At 38.0% G+C, this 19653-nt stretch overlaps 4 protein-coding genes and 1 long non-coding RNA gene across 6 annotated transcripts; all 5 read right to left on the minus strand.

Moving 5' to 3' along the window:
* Positions 1 to 1743: 1743 nt before the first annotated feature.
* Positions 1744 to 3169, minus strand: LOC115021891 (uncharacterized). The gene is made up of 3 exons (XR_003833768.1): positions 3123 to 3169; positions 2226 to 2356; positions 1744 to 2128 (listed from the first exon to the last, which is right to left on the minus strand). It is a non-coding gene; the product is annotated as an uncharacterized LOC115021891 (long non-coding RNA).
* A 1336-nt stretch (positions 3170 to 4505) lies between these two features.
* Positions 4506 to 5503, minus strand: LOC115021889 (repetin-like). Of its 2 annotated transcripts, none has more exons than XM_029452632.1 (3): positions 5439 to 5503; positions 4907 to 5046; positions 4506 to 4765 (listed from the first exon to the last, which is right to left on the minus strand). In XM_029452632.1, the coding sequence occupies exons 2-3, from the start codon at positions 5036 to 5038 to the stop codon at positions 4601 to 4603; spliced, it is 297 nt and encodes a 98-aa protein (XP_029308492.1). In that variant the 5' UTR covers positions 5039 to 5046; positions 5439 to 5503; the 3' UTR covers positions 4506 to 4600. The 2 variants fall into 2 exon arrangements, with proteins under 2 accessions (XP_029308492.1, XP_029308493.1); XM_029452633.1 differs by having other exon boundaries at positions 4907 to 5040; positions 5439 to 5467.
* A 1818-nt stretch (positions 5504 to 7321) lies between these two features.
* Positions 7322 to 9504, minus strand: LOC115021886 (protein S100-G-like). The gene is made up of 4 exons (XM_029452628.1): positions 9431 to 9504; positions 8089 to 8183; positions 7719 to 7867; positions 7322 to 7604 (listed from the first exon to the last, which is right to left on the minus strand). Exons 3-4 carry the CDS (start codon positions 7857 to 7859, stop codon positions 7416 to 7418), a joined length of 330 nt encoding a protein of 109 aa, XP_029308488.1. The 5' UTR covers positions 7860 to 7867; positions 8089 to 8183; positions 9431 to 9504; the 3' UTR covers positions 7322 to 7415.
* A 5881-nt stretch (positions 9505 to 15385) lies between these two features.
* Positions 15386 to 17346, minus strand: LOC115021887 (protein S100-A1-like). Its single transcript, XM_029452629.1, has 3 exons — positions 17189 to 17346; positions 15860 to 16014; positions 15386 to 15735 (listed from the first exon to the last, which is right to left on the minus strand). Exons 2-3 carry the CDS (start codon positions 15995 to 15997, stop codon positions 15574 to 15576), a joined length of 300 nt encoding a protein of 99 aa, XP_029308489.1. The 5' UTR covers positions 15998 to 16014; positions 17189 to 17346; the 3' UTR covers positions 15386 to 15573.
* An 813-nt stretch (positions 17347 to 18159) lies between these two features.
* Positions 18160 to 19542, minus strand: LOC115021888 (protein S100-A1-like). The gene is made up of 3 exons (XM_029452631.1): positions 19387 to 19542; positions 18634 to 18788; positions 18160 to 18509 (listed from the first exon to the last, which is right to left on the minus strand). Exons 2-3 carry the CDS (start codon positions 18769 to 18771, stop codon positions 18348 to 18350), a joined length of 300 nt encoding a protein of 99 aa, XP_029308491.1. The 5' UTR covers positions 18772 to 18788; positions 19387 to 19542; the 3' UTR covers positions 18160 to 18347.
* Positions 19543 to 19653: the final 111 nt, after the last annotated feature.

The following is a 19653-nucleotide window of genomic DNA, read 5'->3' on the forward strand; positions in this document are numbered from 1 at the left end:
CAAATACAACACAAATAGGTCCTGTACTGAACTTAACAGTACATTTAGGTGAGCAAAGTTATACAACTAAACATGTTGAGACATGTCTGTTCCCTGTGCTTCCTTGTGATCTCCAGAGCTAGCTTACTTTTATATTATTTTATTCAATAGTTTATTTGTAAGGGACAATGCAAAACACATTGCAACAGGTTACAATATCTTAGTTGTAGTTAACTAATTTTTTTGTGTAGTTAACTACTGAAAATACAAACAACTTTGGGCCATAAAATAAAGGAATTGTTTTTATTTGTATTGTATTTTACCATCGCTTCTCTGCTGTAATTGAACCTCTTTGATTGAAAAGGTAGGCCCCTTGTTTAGACTAGTGTTCAAGCTTTTCATATTGTCTAAAAAGGTGCAAATATAGAAGACTGATTTAGTTGTTAAGATTCTACAAGTGGGACGTTAAAAAAACTGACAAGTAAGACAAGAGGCACATTGTTTTAGACCAGTGCTCAAGTCGGTCACACGGTCTAAAAAGGTGCACATTAGATATATTTATTTTTTGCTTTATCACTTGGGAACAAGTGGGCACTTTTTGAAATAAACTCAACTGAGTGGAATTTTAGCTGGCATGTGGTTTTTTTGTATTATATTTTGTTAGGATTTCATATCACATGTACATCATGTTTGAACTACCTTTTCTTAGTAGCTTTAGTTAACCAAACTAGATTTATTCCTCGGGTAACTTTTCTGTAGTTGAACTTCTTTCAGTGTAAAGAAGTTGGTAGCTTGCAGAGCTACACTTTCAAAGTAGCTTCCCCGAAATTGTAAACAACTCACAGTCTGCAGTGTTACTACTGTAGCCTACATACCCTGAAGAAATATTTTGAAGTCTTACCAAGTGTTAGAGGAGAAGGTGATTCACCTATGATTTCATAAATATAGACATATCTCCATGACATGTTCTCGCTCAGCACACAGACAGGATGCAGGTGGGAGTTTCTTTTGGTTTTAGTTTTTAAGTGATATGTTGTACTAAAATACTCATTCAGTTCATTTACTTGTGTGTAGTCTCTTCTGGTCTTCAGGATTCATTATATGGATTTGTGGATTAGGCATTAGGATTAATTTAGGTTGACAGTAATGTTGGTATAGCTTGATTCTGCAGACAGTAACCTTGCAGACCGCTTATTAACTTAATCTGTATGTGTAAATTTGTATGTGTCACTAAGAGTAAGCTGCATTTGAAAGCAGGATGCTTTTATATTATATAATAATTTCTTAATGTTAAAGCCTGCAGCAGCTCCCTGAGTCTGCTAGACTGTGAGTGAGTTAACCTGTTGGGAGTGGATGAAAATCCATGTGACTTAATGCAAATGTTATGTCACCGGAACAGTGATATGAGCACATTCCCGTTGTTTGAAGGGAATAGTTGCCAACAGCTAACTGACGATATAAAATAGTTTATTGATTATAGTCTGGTTAAAATAGAATTTCTCTGCAAATATGGCTATGACACTTTTGTATAAGCTTCTGTCTTAGAGTTTTACATCGTTTTTCTTTTATAATAGACATTAAGCAATATATCCCCTGTGCATTCTGCATTCGGCAGTTGAGATAATTCATCATGTTTCAAAAGAGTTTAATGCTTAATGCTTAAGAGATTTGAAAAGGCATTTCTGCCAGATGTACAGTAGAGAGGGTTAGCAGCCTGAGTTTTCACAATATCTATTTTGTTTAGGAATACACACAAAACATCCGTAAAATGTGACAACATTTATTTTTATTTCTTTAGTCACCTCTGGCATTCACAATCTATGATACATGTTCAAAGTCGGCACCTTTCAAGTTCCTCGAGTCAATTTAAGAACCCATCTATGATTAATTTGTGTTTTCCTCTTCAGAACACATAATGACATGTACATGTTATAGATGTTACTGTATTACTGGTGAAGTTGGATCACTCAGTTTTTACATTTAGTACAAATTAAATTGGGCCAAAAGTTCTGAGGCAATGTGGCCAAATTCATTTTTTCAGAAGCATACTGAAGACTACTACAAAAGTGACATACTCCTGGTAATTAACGGTACCATCACCGTCATGATCCAGATCTTTGAAGAATTGCTCTGCCTCCTTGCATTTGGACTAGAGAAAGAAAAACATCAGGAGTTGTGATTAGATTTGTAAAACATGAACATATGTCAAAGCTCTCTATTGCAAAAGTGCCACATATGTTACTTACTGGTATGTTAAACTCATCCTGGAGCATTTTACTGAGTTCATTCTTGTTCAAAGTAGTTTTGTCTCCTTCTTTTCCAGCGTAATCATCGAAGGCCTGGTGCAAGAGAGTTATTGCCTCAATGAGCATTTTGGCTGAAATGAGAAAATGAGAGAAAATACTGTTGACTGTGTATCACAGTGTTCATTCATTTATTAATTCATTTTACATGGCGGTAATGCAGTAATGTGGTAATGCTTCAGGCTATAATAACTAAGGATTGGATTCTTGGATGAGCGGCTTGTTACGATCAGGAAAGTTACTGCCCAACACACTTTCTCATTTGTCTTATGAATAGAACTGATTCTTTGGTTTCTAATCTTTTCTCTGTACCTAAGGGGTAAACACTACATTTACCATTGGTTTTAAACAAGAGACATGATAAAGTGCTGTATGGCTGTTGCAACAGAGAAGCACATCTGTAGTTTGGAGTGGAAGGCAAGTCTGCATCTTTATAAAACAATTCAAGGCATCTAAACGCTATCCTGCCAGTAAGGTCTGATTGCTCACTCCCTTTACTGCTTGTTTCTCCTTCAGTTAATCTCAGTTTTCCCATCCTAATGGATGCCTTTTTAAACAACTTGTCATTGTTTTTTCCCAGAATCCTTGGTGGCTTTAATTTACTGAATCCTCACCAATTTCATGATCGTTGCTATTATAATATTCAAATTAGAATTGTTATAATCTTTCCATAGATTGCAATTTGAATCTTATTCAGATGTAGTTTTCCACAGAGGACACAAACCCAGAAGCTCTTCCATGCATCTCATGCCACATAATGCTACTATTAATTAACGATAAATTAAATGCAAAATGGTTAATGCTATGTCAAAAAAGATTAAAATAAATATTTCCACTTACCAAATAGTATGAAAGCTTGTGTAGAGGGTGGAAGAGAGGGATTTGTGAAGAGAGCACGGACAAAAACCTTTTATAATAGAGGTTGACACACCCTCTTTCCAAACCCTCACGCCTCATTCTCCCTTTTTTCTTTTTTCTTTCTTTCTTCATTCCGGAAAAGCTTACAAAATGTCAGGGTCCGTATCCATAAAGCTTCCTGGTACTAAGAAATGTTCCAAGTGAAATTATAGGAACATTCTTATAAATATGAGGTTTGATAAGAATGTCCTCTTACAGTTCAGACTAGATCCTGGTAAAGATAAAAGTTATTCACAAAGCACAGGAAAAAATGGCGGAAAGACAAAGAGGTAGAATAAATATTATTCAATCGCTAAATGACATTAAGTTCATGAAATACTATAATTACCAGCATGGTAAATTAAAGTAAGCTACTACATATAACAACTATCAGCACGTCAATAGGCTACTGCACAAGTAGGCCTGTGTTTTCAAACAATTTGTAGGCTACATACTAAGTATACCTTACAATTTATTTAACAGAACTGTTCATTACATAACATAATATTGTCTTAATTTATTTTACTGCTTCATGTCAGCCCAACTTTATGTCTCCATGGCTTTTAATACAACCTTTGTATGCATCAATGTGAATACAAGTTTAAATGAAAAAAGCAACAAGTACATGATAATCAACAAGTTGTCTCTGCCAGCCCAGACAATATGTTGAATCAGCTGAATGCTGAAACATCTGATGATCAGAGTTAGTGGGTGGTGTTAATGTAATTAGAGACAGATACACCAGTACAGACAGGAGGAAGACAAAAACAAAAGAAGGGCGTGGTCAAGAGACTCCATGCTGGGGAATCTTTGCAGGCACCAAATGTGCCAAAGCAGTTAGATAAATAAATCTCCTGTGCATTCGGCAGTTGAGAGAATTCAACATGTTTCAACAGAGATTATTTCTGACTGAAACGGAAAAAAGCAGTTTGCTTTACATCATGCCTTGCTTTTGAATTACATACGTGACCGTTTCCATTCTACATATTTATTCAGCTTCAAGTGGCTGACCGATTCATAAAGGCAGTGCTTTCAAACAAATAGATGCAAACAGGCAAAGATAAGTGGTTTAGCACGAAAAGATGGAAACTAAGAGAAAAAGTGAGAGTTACACTGGGAGGTGTGATGACTCTTAATGGGGAGAGAAATTGATGACAAAAAGGTATTATTGATACCAGCCAAGCCTGTGGGGTAGTACATCATCATGCTTGTAATCATCCACAGCAACGACATTGAATACTACTTTGCAAGTGATAGCCATAAAGCCAGAAACAGATAAAGAAGCCCACATTGATTTAAACTCATAGTTTTTATTTATTCTCAGCATGTATTTAAGGGACATGACTTTGAAAACCAATTGACAGAGAGACAATGTAAGTTACAATCTGTAGCTTCTGTTGTCGGTGTCAAAGGTTTCATAATCAATCTTCTGAGCAGCCTCCACAGTCTTTGCCCTTGCCTGTCTTCTTGTGGTAGCAGCATTTGGCAAGGAAACCCACCAAACGAGAAAACTCACTGAAGTCAATCTCTCCATCGCGGCCCATCCTCTCCGTCTTCTTCTCACATTTAGCTGCTTTCATTTTCTCCTGGAGAACATATTATTACAGTTAACAGCATGAAATGCATCCGAGTGGTGAAGAAGCAGGATAGCAACATAATGTATTATGTATAGATGTGCATCATTATTGTAACCGTGTCATTTAAAGCGAGTGTGTTGAGTTTCTTACCTTCATCTCAGTGCATTCAATTTCCTTTTCCAACATCTTCATCAACTCCTCCTTGCTTAACTTGCCTTCATCGTCAGCGTACTCCACAAACATATCCACAATGTCTTTAATGACCTTTTCCAGACGAGCCATAGCTGTAGCTTGAAACAAAGATGTATAAGGATTTTGAGTAATAATAAATGAGACACAAGAGTTAATGCTTTTAAAACATAGGGGACGAAGAGAAAATAAAGTTGTTGCCAAGATTCTTTGCTGTGACTATATTGTAAAGTCTTGTGGATATTGATATTGTTAAATTAGATTCAACTAAAGTACAGGAAAGAACAATGTGCAAAGTGCAAATTCAATTACTCTGAAGTTTCAGATTAAATAATTATGCTGCCAGTTTACAGACTATATTCTGTCATTTCTGTTGCATGTGTCATGTGACAGTTTTGTACACGTCATGCGCAGTATCTGAACATATTACAGCTTTTTTATTTCCTTCCACAAAACTAACTGCCTCTATGTGTTGCTTTCCATCAGCACTCACCTGAGAGTTCACGTTCACCAGGGGAAGAGAGATAATGTCTGTGTCATCAATTTGGTCCCAGAGGAAACTGATGTTGGACTGAGGGACAAAGGCTGCTTTTATAAGAGCAGACACACAATCTCTGACAGCTGTATACAAAATAAATGGTACACAATTGATGATTCACATACTGGAAATCTGGCCCACTCCCCAGTAAACTAGCTTTACCAGTTATTGTTTATCATTGTTCAGTGGGTGGATTCACATTTGTGTTGTATTTGCACACGTTGACATTGCTTATTTGTGTTTTGTAAGTTTACATTGATATGTAAAGTGCTTTGGTTACAGCTGAAGTACATTAAAGAGCTGCAAGCTGTAAGAAAAATATATGTAAATAGTAAGCTATACAGTAGATTTCATCCCAGCCTAAAAATGGTGAGTTTAAACCCCCTTCCAGATACGAAAGAAGCAAAGCTACCAAAAAAAGTGTAAATTAACCCTAATCCCTATCCTACTCCACAAAGACATAATTATTCCTGAAGATGATAGAGACTACTCTGAAGTAAGTTATTTGTATCCATGTTTTGGTAAAAGTTATGGTTAGGGTTAGGGTTGGTAAAGGTTATGTATTTCAATAATGACAAGGCCCCACCTTGCAACTTATGTAAGATTATGTACTCCACCTGTAACCAAAACATGCATCGATGCATGAACTTTCGTACACATTCGATTAATGAAATGCTTTGTCTGTGTTGCACAAAAGGACTCATAATACTGGTTTGTGGGGCGTAGGCTAGATCTCTTTTCTTTGTACAATATGTATGTACAAGTGTCAGACATTGTGCCTCTGCTCTTACAGGCATTGTTCTCAGCAAGTATGTTTTGTGGTTTAAAAAAAGCCTAACATGCAATGGAAATGATAAAATACCGTCTGTAAACTGGCAGCATAATTAATAATCTAAAGCTTCATTCTGTGCTACAGCACACACAAAACTTGCTCTGAGCATTTGTCACCCTTCATCCTTCAGTGTTGAGCTTCTTCTGACTTTAGTTTTGTTAGCTTTTATCTATATGGGTGTAAACCTGGTGGTCTGACCATTAGACCATTTGGGACAACACAAATATCAAGACCTTCCATAAGGCTTGACAATATAGTGTCTGCAAAAAATCTTGACAATTATATTTTCTGTTCATTCTGTGTTTCAAAAACTCAACACACTCACTTTACTTGACGATAAAACCTTTGAATTTTTTTTTGTCATAATGTGCAAAACAAAAATGTACAAATGGCATATGTGACACTGCCTACACCTTAGGTCTTCAACAGGGGGTTTTAATTACAATTTTTCTTTTTTACTTTGTCATTCACATTAACTCCTCCGCTGTACTTCGCGAAGGGCGGCGACACACACCTACAGTCAGAGACAGAGTGGAGGATAGGTGAGGGGTGAACTAAAAGAGATCACAAAGACATCCTCAAGCCTCTTGTGTACAATATATACAGTAGAGTTTAAACCTGACGGGTACCTCAGTCAGTAGTATTGCAAAGAATTGAGCAGACATTTCCATTGAGGAAGCACTGACAGAGATATGTGCACCGGAAACCATAGCAGGTGATGTCTGTTGAATGTTTGATGAGCCCGTTCTGGTTTCCTTCCACAGCAGTGACACCAAACACCTATCAACTACATGTGCAGTGATTGCGATAAACAGAAAAGGACACCCACAACAAATCAAACTTAATTTTTCTAAGTTTATTTTCAGGAATGGACAGCTCTTTGCAAACGAGTTGACAGAAGTACGAAGGCAGTGAATATCACATTTTGCACAAAAGTTTAAAACACAAATAACAAGCTTGAGTTTCATAATGGATATGCACATGGCCTAATACCAGCAGCGTCTGTTTTCAGGGTCAGTTGTGTCACATAATAACATATACATACTGTTGCCTAGATGTCATATTATGTTGCTACAAACATTTAAAGAATTTACAGTTCTTCAGTCTTCTTGTTCACCTTCTTGTTCTTTGCCCTTGCCTTTCTTGCCACCCCTTCCTGTCTTCTTCTGGTAGTAGCATTTGGCCAGGACACACACACAACGACAAAACTCTCGGAAGTTGACCTCGCCATCGTGGTTTTTATCCAACATCCCCATGGCCTCCCCGATGTCATCTGGATTAATTTTATCCTGTAGGACACATCCTTACGGTTAAATAACAGCATGAAACACACAAAAGCACACCTGAATGGTGAATAAGAAGCAGGATGACATGTATTTTATAAAGTGGGTTGAGTCTCTTACTTTTAACTCAGGGCTTTGTATTTCTTGCTCTAACACTTTCTTCAGCTCTTCTATGTTTAACTGGGATTTCTTGCCTTCATCATCAGCATACTCCAGAAATATGTCCACGATGTTTATAATGACCTGTTCCAGACGAGCCATGGCTGTAACTGGAGACAAAGAGTGTGAGTAATTACCAGAGGTGGGAGGTAATACTTTTAAATCATACTGTTGGTACATAACACTTGTAGACTCTGTGTTGTCAAACCTACAAAGCAGCATGAGTCAGTGAGGATGTAAAAATCAGAGGTTCAAAATCATCACAATGGGGTGATATTACTCTCAATGTTTTTAATTCATAACAACAATAACAATAATTATCAGTACTCACCTTAGAGTTTACGTTCCCCGGATGAAGAGAGATCACGTCTGTGTCACCAGCTGTCCCGAGTAAAACTGTTGTCAGACTGAGAGGGCAACCCTCCTCTTAAAGAGTTCACACACACACACACACACACACACACACACACACACAGACACACACACAGACACACACACACACACACACACACGCACACACACACACACACACACACACACACACACACACACACACACACATAAGGGCTTGTATACACCCATACCAACAGTGATTCATGCACTGGAAATGTTCCCCTTTCCACATAAAATAGCTGTCTCAATGTTTATGTTTGTGTTGTGTAGAGAAAATGGTTACCCTTGTCGACATGTGTGCGCGTGTTAGTGTTGGTCAAGAGTTGGAGTAGATCATTTAAGGCGAGGCTCTTCATTGAGGAGCTGCTCAGTGTAGCCGTCTGGAGAAAATATGTCAGAGTGAATGGAAAGTTACAGTGAGTGGGATTCATCCAAACCCAAAGTAGTGAGTTTAAAGTCATAAGTGTGTGTGTGTGTGTGTGTGTGTGTGTGTGTGTGTGTGTGTGTGTGTGTGTGTGTGTGTGTGTGTGTGTCTGTCTGTCTGTCTGTCTGTCTGTCTGTGTGTCTCTGTGTGTGTGTGTGTGTGTGTGTGTGTGTGTGTGTGTGTGTGTGTGTGTGTGCGTGTGTGTGTGTGTGTGTGTTGTGTCTGTCTGTCTGTCTGTGTGTCTGTGTGTGTGTGTGTGCGTGCGTGTGCGTGTGTGTGTGTGTGTGTGTGTCTCTGTGTGTGTGTTTGTTTATTGTCATTATGCAACACAGGGTAACAAAATGCAGTTGTAGCTTAGTCCATTAAGCTACATGACAAAATGATAAAAAAAACATGACAAAACAGAACAATACAAGAAACAGTAGCAGTTGTAGTACATTCCTGAAGTGCTACTGTAGCTACCATCACCATGTTAAAAGCAGTTTATTTTATTTTTTTAAACTCTTTCTTTTGAGCAGCTAAGAAATGAGTATGTGTTTTCGGAGTGCCAGTTTTAAACATGCAAGTATTCGAATAAAGTTGAATATACTTTGTGCATGCATGCATGTACTTCTGCCATCATCTAGAATCACAATGGAAACAAATTAAATACTTTATTTTGCAATTTGTTATTGGAACTGTAAATGTCCTATTTTCAGTTCAACTTAGCTAAATAATACCAGCAGCACAAGTCTGCTTGATATAAGTCTCTAAATATATCAGTGGGAGTGTCTTTTAAACATGTGTTATACTGATGACAGTACGGGACACACCTCATTCATCCCATTATATAACTCATCCTCCATTTTCCACTCACCTGTTCCAAGGCGGAAGAAGAGAAACATTTTCTTCCTCTCACATGCCCCCTGCCAAGTCCCTTTGAGTTTAAACCATTCAGCACCCGCTTCTCTTCACTTTGGCCCTATTACTTTCCCTTATTGGATACGATCAGATTCTCCTTGCAGGGGAGGAAAAGAGAAAAGAGACGAAGGATCATGTGGTGTTAATTACAAAAACGTTCATCTTTCCACACTCTGCAGGCTGAGGTGTGAGTTACAGTTTCACTGCTGGAGAGCGTCTGCACCATGAACATGAGCACATGAAATAGAAATATCTTGATACTACCATCTTAGTATTTGTTATATAATCTTATTGCTATGTTAACATGTCACAAATGTGTTGTAAGTCATCTCTAAATCTTTAGTAAATCCTGAAACAATCATAAACAAATCATTATTCAATGTTTAATAAGTATTGAATGGATACATTATGAATGACTGTGATCTGGGGAATAACTTTAATCTCCGAACATGTTATAACTTGCTAGTAAAGTTCCTTGTAAACAGGTGAAAAGAAGAACCTGAGAAGACATGCAGTTGTCTACACCCTCTGTAGTGCACACGACAAACAGACCATGTGCAGTAACTAAGTAAGATCATGAACACGAGCACATATAAGAAAATAATCTTAAATTAAATAGAAATATTTTGATTGAACGTCTTGTTGTTACATCCAACTTACTTTGACTACTTATTGGAGAAAAACAATGCTTATGATAAATTACCAGGGATGGAAAGTGTGCTAGAATATCATTTTAAGTATGAGTACTGTCACTTTAAAGACATTTTACTTGATTATAAATACATTAAGTGGTGCTAAAATGTACTTTGATAAAAGTCTAAAGTAGGTCGGTTAAAATGGACAAAATAAGACAAGGAAGAAATAATGTTGATATATACGATGATGTATGTGACTACTATGACATTTTAAATCACCATAGACTACTAGATCATTTGCATTAAATGTCAAACTTTACAGAAGTGGAACAACATCACACCATAGAGCTCTTATGTTCAACCACCAATAAATGACATTACTGCAGAGGGCACTGTGCAGCCTGTGCGTCTCCTAATCTGCAAAAAACATTTATATATGTTAGTAAATGTTTTATAAGTGCTTTGTTAACATGTCACAAATGTGTTTTAAATCATCTCTAAATCTTTAGTAAATCCTGAAACAATCATAAACAAATCATTATTCGATGTTTAATAAGTATTGAATGGATACATTATGAATGACTGTGATCTGGGGAATAACTTTAATCTCTGAACATGTTATAACTTGCTAGTAAAGTTCCTTGTAAACAGGTGAAAAGAAGAAGCTGAGAAGACATGCAGTTGTCTACACCCTCTGTAGTTCACACGACAAACAGACCATGTGCAGTAACTAAGTAAGATCATGAACACGAGCACATATAAGAAAATAATCTTAAATGAAATAGAAATATTTTGATACTCCCTTCTTAATATGTATTCTACTATCCAGTCTCAGATGTGAATGTTTTAAAGATGTATAATAAATGATTGTTATAATCTTACAGCTGTATGCTGCTGTTGCTGTGTTCTCTTTGTAATAAATATAATCCACCCGAAAGCAAAAAGGTAAGTCACCACCTGTCCAACTGACATAAACAAGAGCAGAAAGTTGTAATAAAAAAACTTAAACTTCAGAGCCATGAGTCACACAGCAATGGATTGCATTGTCTTTATTGTGTGGGTGTGGAACAGGTTTCTCTACATTGTGGTAAAAACAGACTCGTTCTAAAGGAGGTCACTTTAAAAACACTTAAAGACACCAGCTCCCCTACACTCAAATCAATCTGAAACTAATTCCAAACCACAGGAGCAGCAAACCTTAAAGCCCTTTTTCCCATTTCAAGACGGACATTGTGGACAGATAGAAAAGAGCAAGTCTAGTGAATACGTCTCAGCACTGAGTTCATCACAGCTCCTGCACCATCATCAACACCACACTTACACCACATCTACACCACATTCTGCAGCACAATATGTTTCATGTACAGCCTCCATTCAACTGATGTGCTTTGTCTGGACATAACAAACAGTGTACGTTGTGTATTTCTATGTTAAACTCTGGTGTAACACACCCTCACTGACACCGGCAACATTTGCTTTTATAAAACAATGTGATCCTCATTCAAGTGGTGGAACTGGAGAGAAGCCAGAGGATGAATTCCTGCGTGAACCAAACTGTCAAAGGTTTTTATTTAAAGAGTATTGTGACATCTAGTGGTGGATTAAAGACAATACACGACCTCCTAGTTAAAGGACCAAATCACCACTTTTCAATGTTATCTGGGGAATAACTTTAACCTCCGAACATGTTACTTGCTAGTAAAGTTCCTTGTAAACAGGTGAAAAGAGGACACTGGGGACTCCATGTGTGTTAGAGAAGACATAGGCCTATAGTTGTTTACACTCTCTGTACTCTTGTAACATCTCGTCATGCTCGTTAATTTTATGTCAAGTTTATCAGGTTTATGTTTCATGTTTAGTTTATAGTCTGTTTAGATTTAGATTTATGTTTAGTTATGTCTCATTGTTCACTTGTTAAGTTACAGTCACTCATGTCTAGTCTCGTCTGCACTTCCTGTTTTATTTTGTACTTACCTTTCCCTCTCATTTCATGTTATTATACGAGTATGACTGTGCACCATATGGTTATATTTGTGTTTCTAATGGTGTTCTCTTCCCAGAGGAAAGTAATCTGAATGGGCTGGAAGAGCCAGGGCACAGTGAGTGTGTGTGCAATCCACATGTGCTGTAGCATCTCTGAGAGAAGATGATGCCACCACCTTTCAGCAGAGCACACAAAAGATGACCATGCATGAAAAGTTAGCAAGAGAGTTTCATAAGCAAAAAATGAAATACCTAAAGGAAGAGCATGACATACAAATGAAAATCCTAAAGGCTGAATTGGATATGAAAATAGAACGAGAGAGAGATATGATGAAAACATATACAAATGTAAATACCAGCCATGGTGATATCATTTGATAAATAAAACAATGTTTTGTCATTTACATTTTTTGGAGTGTTCGTATTTTACTCACCACAAACTACATTTGAAACCAACATTATCAAAGGTAAGATATCCCATTATGAATATATTCCATATTTACATGCATCTCACCTAGCTGAAGTGCTGCAACGTGAAAGCGACTCTGTGTGCCAGTCCTCTTTGGTAATGTCCTGTCTCAACCGTGGGCACATCTGCTTGATCCTGATCTTCCATTGGAGGATCAGGACAGCTACTAGGGGTTGTAGCAATGATCACCTTGCAGCATCTACTTGGCTTGAAACGAAGTGTATTGCGCAAACACTGGAATTCGACTTTTCCATATGGCAAACATCCGCTCAACCATCCCTCATGTGCGGATATGAGCTCTGTTGTACCTTTGTTGCTCCACTGTCGTGGGATTTAAGTAGGGAGTGAACAAAAAGTTACTCTGGCCATACTCACTGTCACCAAGTAATAGTCCACTATGGTGTCCACTTAGAAACTGAGCACACAAAGACGAGTTATGAAAGATCCTAGAATCGTGAGTTGCACCTTTCCAACGGGCAACAATGTTTGTAAACTCTAAATTAGGATTGCATACACCTTGGACATTGATGGAAAACCGGTTCTTACGGTTCCTGTACTCCTCAGCATCAGGGGTTGATGGACACTTGATGGGAACATGACATCCATCTATGCAGCCAGTCACTCCTGGGAAGTGGCCATAGTCATAGAACTGCACTTTATAGTTGGCTTGGGCGGCAGCATCAAGGAACTTTATATAAATACTCCTCAATTCACAAATGGCCTTATAGACTTTGTGAACTTATTCTACAAACAGTTGCTTCACTGACGCCACACAAATCATCAGTTTCCCCATGAAAAGTTCCAAAAACCTGAAAGTGAGCAAAACTTGGTGCGAAGTGGGTAAGGGCCTTCCTCTTTGAGGGAAGGCTAGGCTCAAGCAAATATATTATTTGTAATGCAGTTCCTTTGTACATTCTAAAGCGGTCTCTAAAAGTTATTTCATCATAGTAATTTAATGGATTACTCCAATCAACAAGTATTCGTCCAGCTGGCCTCTGCTGTGCATTTTCATCTTCATTTAGGTATTCCAAGTAAGTCCATGCTGCCTCACAAACAAACAGTTGGACTTAAGCAGAGGTTAAACCTGCCTCCTTGAAGGATTCATTTAGGATTCAATTTAGTCCTAGAGTAGCTCTAATCCTCCCTCTTGCAACCAGTTTAGTTTAATCCAGAACAAGCTAAATCTAGGACTATTTTAAGATGAGTCTGTGCAGGTCGCTTAGAGTTAGAACAACTTAAACAGGCACTTTTGTCTGGGACTAGGCTTAAGCTCTGTCTCCGATACCGCCCCCTTGTGTCCTTCAGTAAATACCTTTTTGGATTTTTGAAACCTTGTCCTGAGTCGTGCATTAGAGTTCAAGCCTTTGTGTCACGTTCCTAACAACTGTAGTGCATTTGACAAACGGACCATGTGCAATGACTAAGTAAGATGATTAGTTGTATGCTATGTATTGGGTGGAGAAGGGATGGAAAATTCATAAAGATTCATAATATATCAATTAATTACTTATTAATCATTTAGGCTACTAATAATTTATGATTAATTCACAATTTACTAAAGGTTTATAGATGACTTTCAACACAATTGTGATATATGTATGTATACTGCATTATGCGTATGTATAGTGCATTAATTACTAAAGGCTTATAAATTAGTTATGATCATTATAAAGTGTTGTTGGAAGAGCACAGGTGTTACTGACCACACTGACGAATGGCTCTGTTCTATTCAAGTGTCCCAGTGAGAGTGACAGTGAGCAAGCTTTAACGAAACCAGGGCCCTGAAATCACAGCAGCTCAATGGCACTCAGCCTTCATTCATTTCACCTGTGCTTGAAAAGTGCTGCTTTGAGTTTTTCTCTTGTCACATGTCATGACTTACTGGGACATTTCTATACAACAGAGCCATCGTTAATGAGACGAGCAACACCTGTGCTTTTCCTTTATGATACATTAACATTTCTGCTGCCCCTTTTTACACACTCCTGCAGCCACTGACTTAAATCATTTTGTACAACTATTACAGCATTATTGGCGTGTTTCTTCCCCTCTGCCATGTATTTGAGGGTTTGTGTGTTCTCTTTTAACAGCAAGATCTCTCTGCAGTCGAATGCCAACTCCGAAGAATCAGGCAGAAAAGAGAGAGGGCTTTTGTAATCATTTCCCACAAGCTTTGGAATATTGTTTCCTTGAAAATTAAAATCACATGTACTTTCAGTTTTTTTAATATGTCCTATTACTTGCACTAGGTCTATAGGACTTGTACAAATGTACTTACTGATTGATTATTGGACCTAATGCTCGTGTTGTCTTTTAGTTACTTCTTATACTTGCTGTGGATTTCTGTGTTGGTTGGTGCAAGTGGTGTGAAGACACTTGAAGGATGTTCATACTTGGAATAAGAAGCATTCCAGTGCCACATGTGTGAGATGACAGAAGAGTGTGCATGAAAGTTGGAAAAGCAGGGGAATTAATGATTTGGCATCTAAACTGGAGGACGGCCATGAGAGAAAAACCATAAACCTTCAAACCACACCAAATATTGTAAGCATAAGCATGCTTATTTGGTATAACCCCAACCCCTAACTCATGACATACAGGAATGTGGTGCTGCACCCAAGTTCAGGAAACATCTGATACCGGCACATTCCCACATTGAACCTTTTACTACTGCATCGATATTTATGGGTGAAATGATGCATTTCAGATGTGAACTTATCAATATCTCTACTTTCTGAGGTATTTTTCTGTCATTGGCAGAACTCTTCTCGACTTTCATGATTCCATGTGCACAAGAAATAGATGCAACCAGAATAAAGCGTCCTTATGAATTAGGAGGAACATTTTTATTTTGTACCCAACATACTTAAAAAGTAACTGGACAAACAGAAGGTGAAACTTGTCAAAGGTCGTTTTTACTTGTGAATCTGGTACACATTTGAGACACAAATTATCTTACTCTAAAAAAAAGAAAACTTAACAGCATTATTCTTCCTTATCATCATCAGCCCATCACTTCTTGCTCTTCTTCTTTTGATGAAGCACGTAACACTTCTCACAGGCCATCGAGAGGCCGACGATGAGAGGAAGAAACTCTTCAAAGCTCAACTTATCATCTTTGTTCTGGTCCAAATCTTTCAAGATGTTGTCCACAGTTTTGGGGTTCTTCTGGCACTGAAAGAACATTAGCGAGAGAGACAAGTTCAGGGTGCAAAGTTAAAGTAAGTACAACAGGGTACATATATGTACACTGATCAGCACTGAGGATGAGATCCAATAGAAGGCTGAGGATTCTTACTTTCAGGAAGGTAGGCAACTCATTCTCCATCAGTTTTTTCAGTTCCTTCTTACTTAAGGTACTCCCATCACCATCTTCATCGGCATAGCGGTGGAAGATTGTAATCAGGCTCTCCATGCAATTCTCTAATTCAGTCATGGCTGCAGAAGTGGGTGCTGAAAGAAAGAAATACAATTTACATTTTGACATTGCACATAAACTTAAATAAAGGGTAAAGCTGCAATAAAGCAGTAGGTTACTCAGTGGTTGACAGTAACTAAGTGCATTTACTCAAGTACTCTACTTTAGTACATTTTTGAGGTACTTGTAGGCCTACTTTACTTGAGTATTTCCATGTTATGCTACTTTATTCTTTATACACTCTACTACAATTGTGATGCTTTTAACTCCACTTCATTTATTTGACACATTTAGTTACTTTGCACATTCAGATTAATAATACAAAATACAATTAACAAATAAATGATGATGTATTATAATGGTTAAGATAAGACTTTATTGATCCCTTGGTGAAATTCTCAAGCTACCATCAAAAATAAGCCCCGCCAGCTGCAACATTAAAGTAATGTACACATTAATGCATAAATCAGTGTATTATAATGCAATGATATAACATATATTATTCTGAATTGGGCTATTCTGCATAATGACCGCTTTTACTTTTTGTACTTTAAGTATATTTTGAATAAGGGACTTTTACTTGTAACAGAGTATTTCTACACTGTGGTGTTGCTACTTTACTTAAGCAAAAGATATGAATACTTCTTCCACCACGAAGGGGTCTTCATCCAAAACTAACATATTGTTAAGTGAGATTGTGGGTGTTGGTCTTGCTGGCCATCAAAGCAAATTCTTTGCCTATTACACATCATTTCTTGGCACATAAACTAAAATCCTTATCTCAAACCTCCCACTCTTCCTCTGCCTTTCCCTTCCATTTCACCATTTTCCTGTTGAGTTCCAAAGAAAACCCCAGAAGAATACAGAAATCCAACAGACAAAGAAGAGTGGAAAAAAAACTTACGGGAAAGATAACAGACAGATGACGGGCCGCTACTTGTCAGAAGAGGAAAGTCGTGCGTAATGCGCAAACAACGCCCGAGCCCACCAAGAAAATATGTGGAATAGGCTACAGTCTAAACCTTAAATGACATAAACAGCTTTATGTAGCCTCAAACAACAAAGGCCAGAGCAACCGAGATGAATGATCTTTAATCTTCATAATAAACGATCAAGTATCCGTCTAAACTAACGATTCAGAAAACAACGCGAGAAAACAGTGAAAGCAGAGAAGTATGTGTTAAAGTAGCCTAATTATAAAGAACTTACCGGGACTCAAAGAGGCAGAAACTGTAATTGGAGATACCGTGAAGACTGCAGGGGCTCACTGGAAGTTTATTCTAGAATTTATAGTCCACAAGGCGACGCCCAATATGATGCGAGGAAAAGGGAGGGTTATAGAGACACAGAAAGAGAGAGAGAGAGAGAGAGAGAGAGAGAGAGAGAGAGAGAGAGAGAGAGAGAGAGAGCACATACCGTCAAATAGTTACACTCACCCTGCCATGGTCATATCATCTCTAAGCACTAGTCAACATTCTCACTGAAAAATCACCGCAGTTGAACACCAACTCCCAATAATCAATCTGAAAAGAGAGAGAGAGGGCTTTTGTAATCATTTCCCACAGGCTTTGGAATATTCTTTCCTTGATAATTAAGATCACATTTACTTTCTGTTTTTTAATATGTAGGCCTTATAAAAAATGTACTTACTGATTGATTATTGGACCTAATGCTTGTGTTGTCTTTTAGTTACTTCTTATACTTGCTGTGGATTTCTGTGTTGGTTGGTGCAAGTGGTGTGAAGACACTTGAAGGATGTTCATACTTGGAATAAAAAGCATTCCAGTGCCACATGTGTGAGATGACAGAAGAGTGTGCATGAAAGTTGGAAAAGCAGGGGAATTAATGATTTGGCATCTAAACTGGAGGACGGCCATGAGAGAAAAACCATAAACCTTCAAACCACACCAAATATTGTAAGCATAAGCATGCTTATTTGGCATAACCCCAACCCCTAACTCATGACATACAGGAACATCTGATACCAGCACATTCCCACATTGAACCTTTTACTACTGCATCAATAGAACATCGATATTTATGGGTGAAATGATGCATTTCAGATGTGAACTTATCAATATCTCTACTTTCTGAGGTATTTTTCTGTCATTGGCAGAACTCTTCTCGACTTTCATGATTCCATGTGCACAAGAAATAGATGCAACCAGAATAAAGCGTCCTTATGAATTAGGAGGAACATTTTTATTTTGTACCCAACATACTTAAAAAGTAACTGGACAAACAGAAAGTGAAACTTGTCAATGGTCGTTTTTACTTGTGAATCTGGTACACATTTGAGACACAAATTATCTTACTCTAAAAAAAAGAAAACTTAACAGCATTATTCTTCCTTATCATCATCAGCCCATCACTTCTTGCTCTTCTTCTTTTGATGAAGCACGTAACACTTCTCACAGGCCATCGAGAGGCCGACGATGAGAGGAAGAAACTCTTCAAAGCTCAACTTATCATCTTTGTTCTGGTCCAAATCTTTCAAGATGTTGTCCACAGTTTTGGGGTTCTTCTGGCACTGAAAGAACATTAGCGAGAGAGACAAGTTCAGGGTGCAAAGTTAAAGTAAGTACAACAGGGTACATATATGTACACTGATCAGCACTGAGGATGAGATCCAATAGAAGGCTGAGGATTCTTACTTTCAGGAAGGTAGGCAACTCATTCTCCATCAGTTTTTTCAGTTCCTTCTTACTTAAGGTACTCCCATCACCATCTTCATCGGCATAGCGGTGGAACAATGTAATCAGGCTCTCCATGCAATTCTCTAACTCAGTCATGGCTGCAGAAGTGGGTGCTGAAAGAAGGAAATACAATTTACATTTTGACAGTGCACATAAACTTAAATAAAGGGTAAAGCTGCAGTAGAGGCTACTCAGTGGTTGAAAGCAAATAAGTATCTCTTTTATTATTTTACACTACATTACACTACATTACATTACAGGTCATCTAGCAGATGCTGTTATCCAGAGTGACTTACAGTGAGCTACCTACAGGGACAGTCTCCCTGGAGTAACTCAGCGTTAAGTGCCTTGCTCAGGGGCACTGCCCTGGTATTGAACTCACAACCATCTGGTACACTTCCTCTGCATTTCCCTTCCATTTTAGAAGAGTGAAATAACTTAAGGGAAAGATAACAGACAGATGACGGGCCGGCTACTTCGTGCGTAATCAACAACGCCCGAGCCCACCAAGAAAATATGTGGACCTTAAATGACATAAACAGCTTTATGTAGCCTCAAACAACAAAGGCCAGAGCAACCGAGATGAATGATCTTTAATCTTCATAATAAACGATCAAGTATCCGTTTAAACTAACGATTCAGAAAACAACGTGAGAAAACAGTGAAAGCAGAGAAGTATGTGTTAAAGTAGCCTAATTATAAAGAACTTACCGGGACTCAAAGAGGCAGAAACTGTAATTGGAGATACCGTGAAGACTGCAGGGGCTCACTGGAAGTTTATTCTAGAATGTATAGTCCACAAGGCGACGCCCAATATGATGCGAGGAAAAGGGAGGGTTATAGAGACACAGAAAGAGAGAGAGAGAGAGAGAGAGAGAGAGAGAGAGAGAGAGGAGAGCAAATACCGTCAAAAAGCCGTCAGTAAATACTTTCCCTGCCCATGTTTTCCCACAAGACTGTCACCGCAAGAGATGCAGA

Source organism: Cottoperca gobio, chromosome 16, assembly GCF_900634415.1.
Source record: "Cottoperca gobio chromosome 16, fCotGob3.1, whole genome shotgun sequence".
Lineage (NCBI taxonomy): Eukaryota > Metazoa > Chordata > Actinopteri > Perciformes > Bovichtidae > Cottoperca > Cottoperca gobio.

Excerpts from the sequence above, each read along its gene's own strand:
- LOC115021889 (XM_029452632.1), bottom strand. The coding sequence starts at position 5,038 with ATGGCTCGTCTGGAAAAGGTCATTAAAGACATTGTGGATATGTTTGTG. Across the intron at positions 4,766-4,906 it reads TTGAATGCACTGAGATGAAG|GAGAAAATGAAAGCAGCTAA; the intron begins GTAAGAAACTCA and ends TATGTTCTCCAG.
- LOC115021886 (XM_029452628.1), bottom strand. The coding sequence starts at position 7,859 with ATGGCTCGTCTGGAACAGGTCATTATAAACATCGTGGACATATTTCTG. Across the intron at positions 7,605-7,718 it reads TACAAAGCCCTGAGTTAAAA|GATAAAATTAATCCAGATGA; the intron begins GTAAGAGACTCA and ends TGTGTCCTACAG.
- LOC115021888 (XM_029452631.1), bottom strand. The coding sequence starts at position 18,771 with ATGACTGAGTTAGAGAATTGCATGGAGAGCCTGATTACATTGTTCCAC. Across the intron at positions 18,510-18,633 it reads AGTTGCCTACCTTCCTGAAA|TGCCAGAAGAACCCCAAAAC; the intron begins GTAAGAATCCTC and ends ATGTTCTTTCAG.
- LOC115021887 (XM_029452629.1), bottom strand. The coding sequence starts at position 15,997 with ATGACTGAATTAGAGAATTGCATGGAGAGCCTGATTACAATCTTCCAC. Across the intron at positions 15,736-15,859 it reads AGTTGCCTACCTTCCTGAAA|TGCCAGAAGAACCCCAAAAC; the intron begins GTAAGAATCCTC and ends ATGTTCTTTCAG.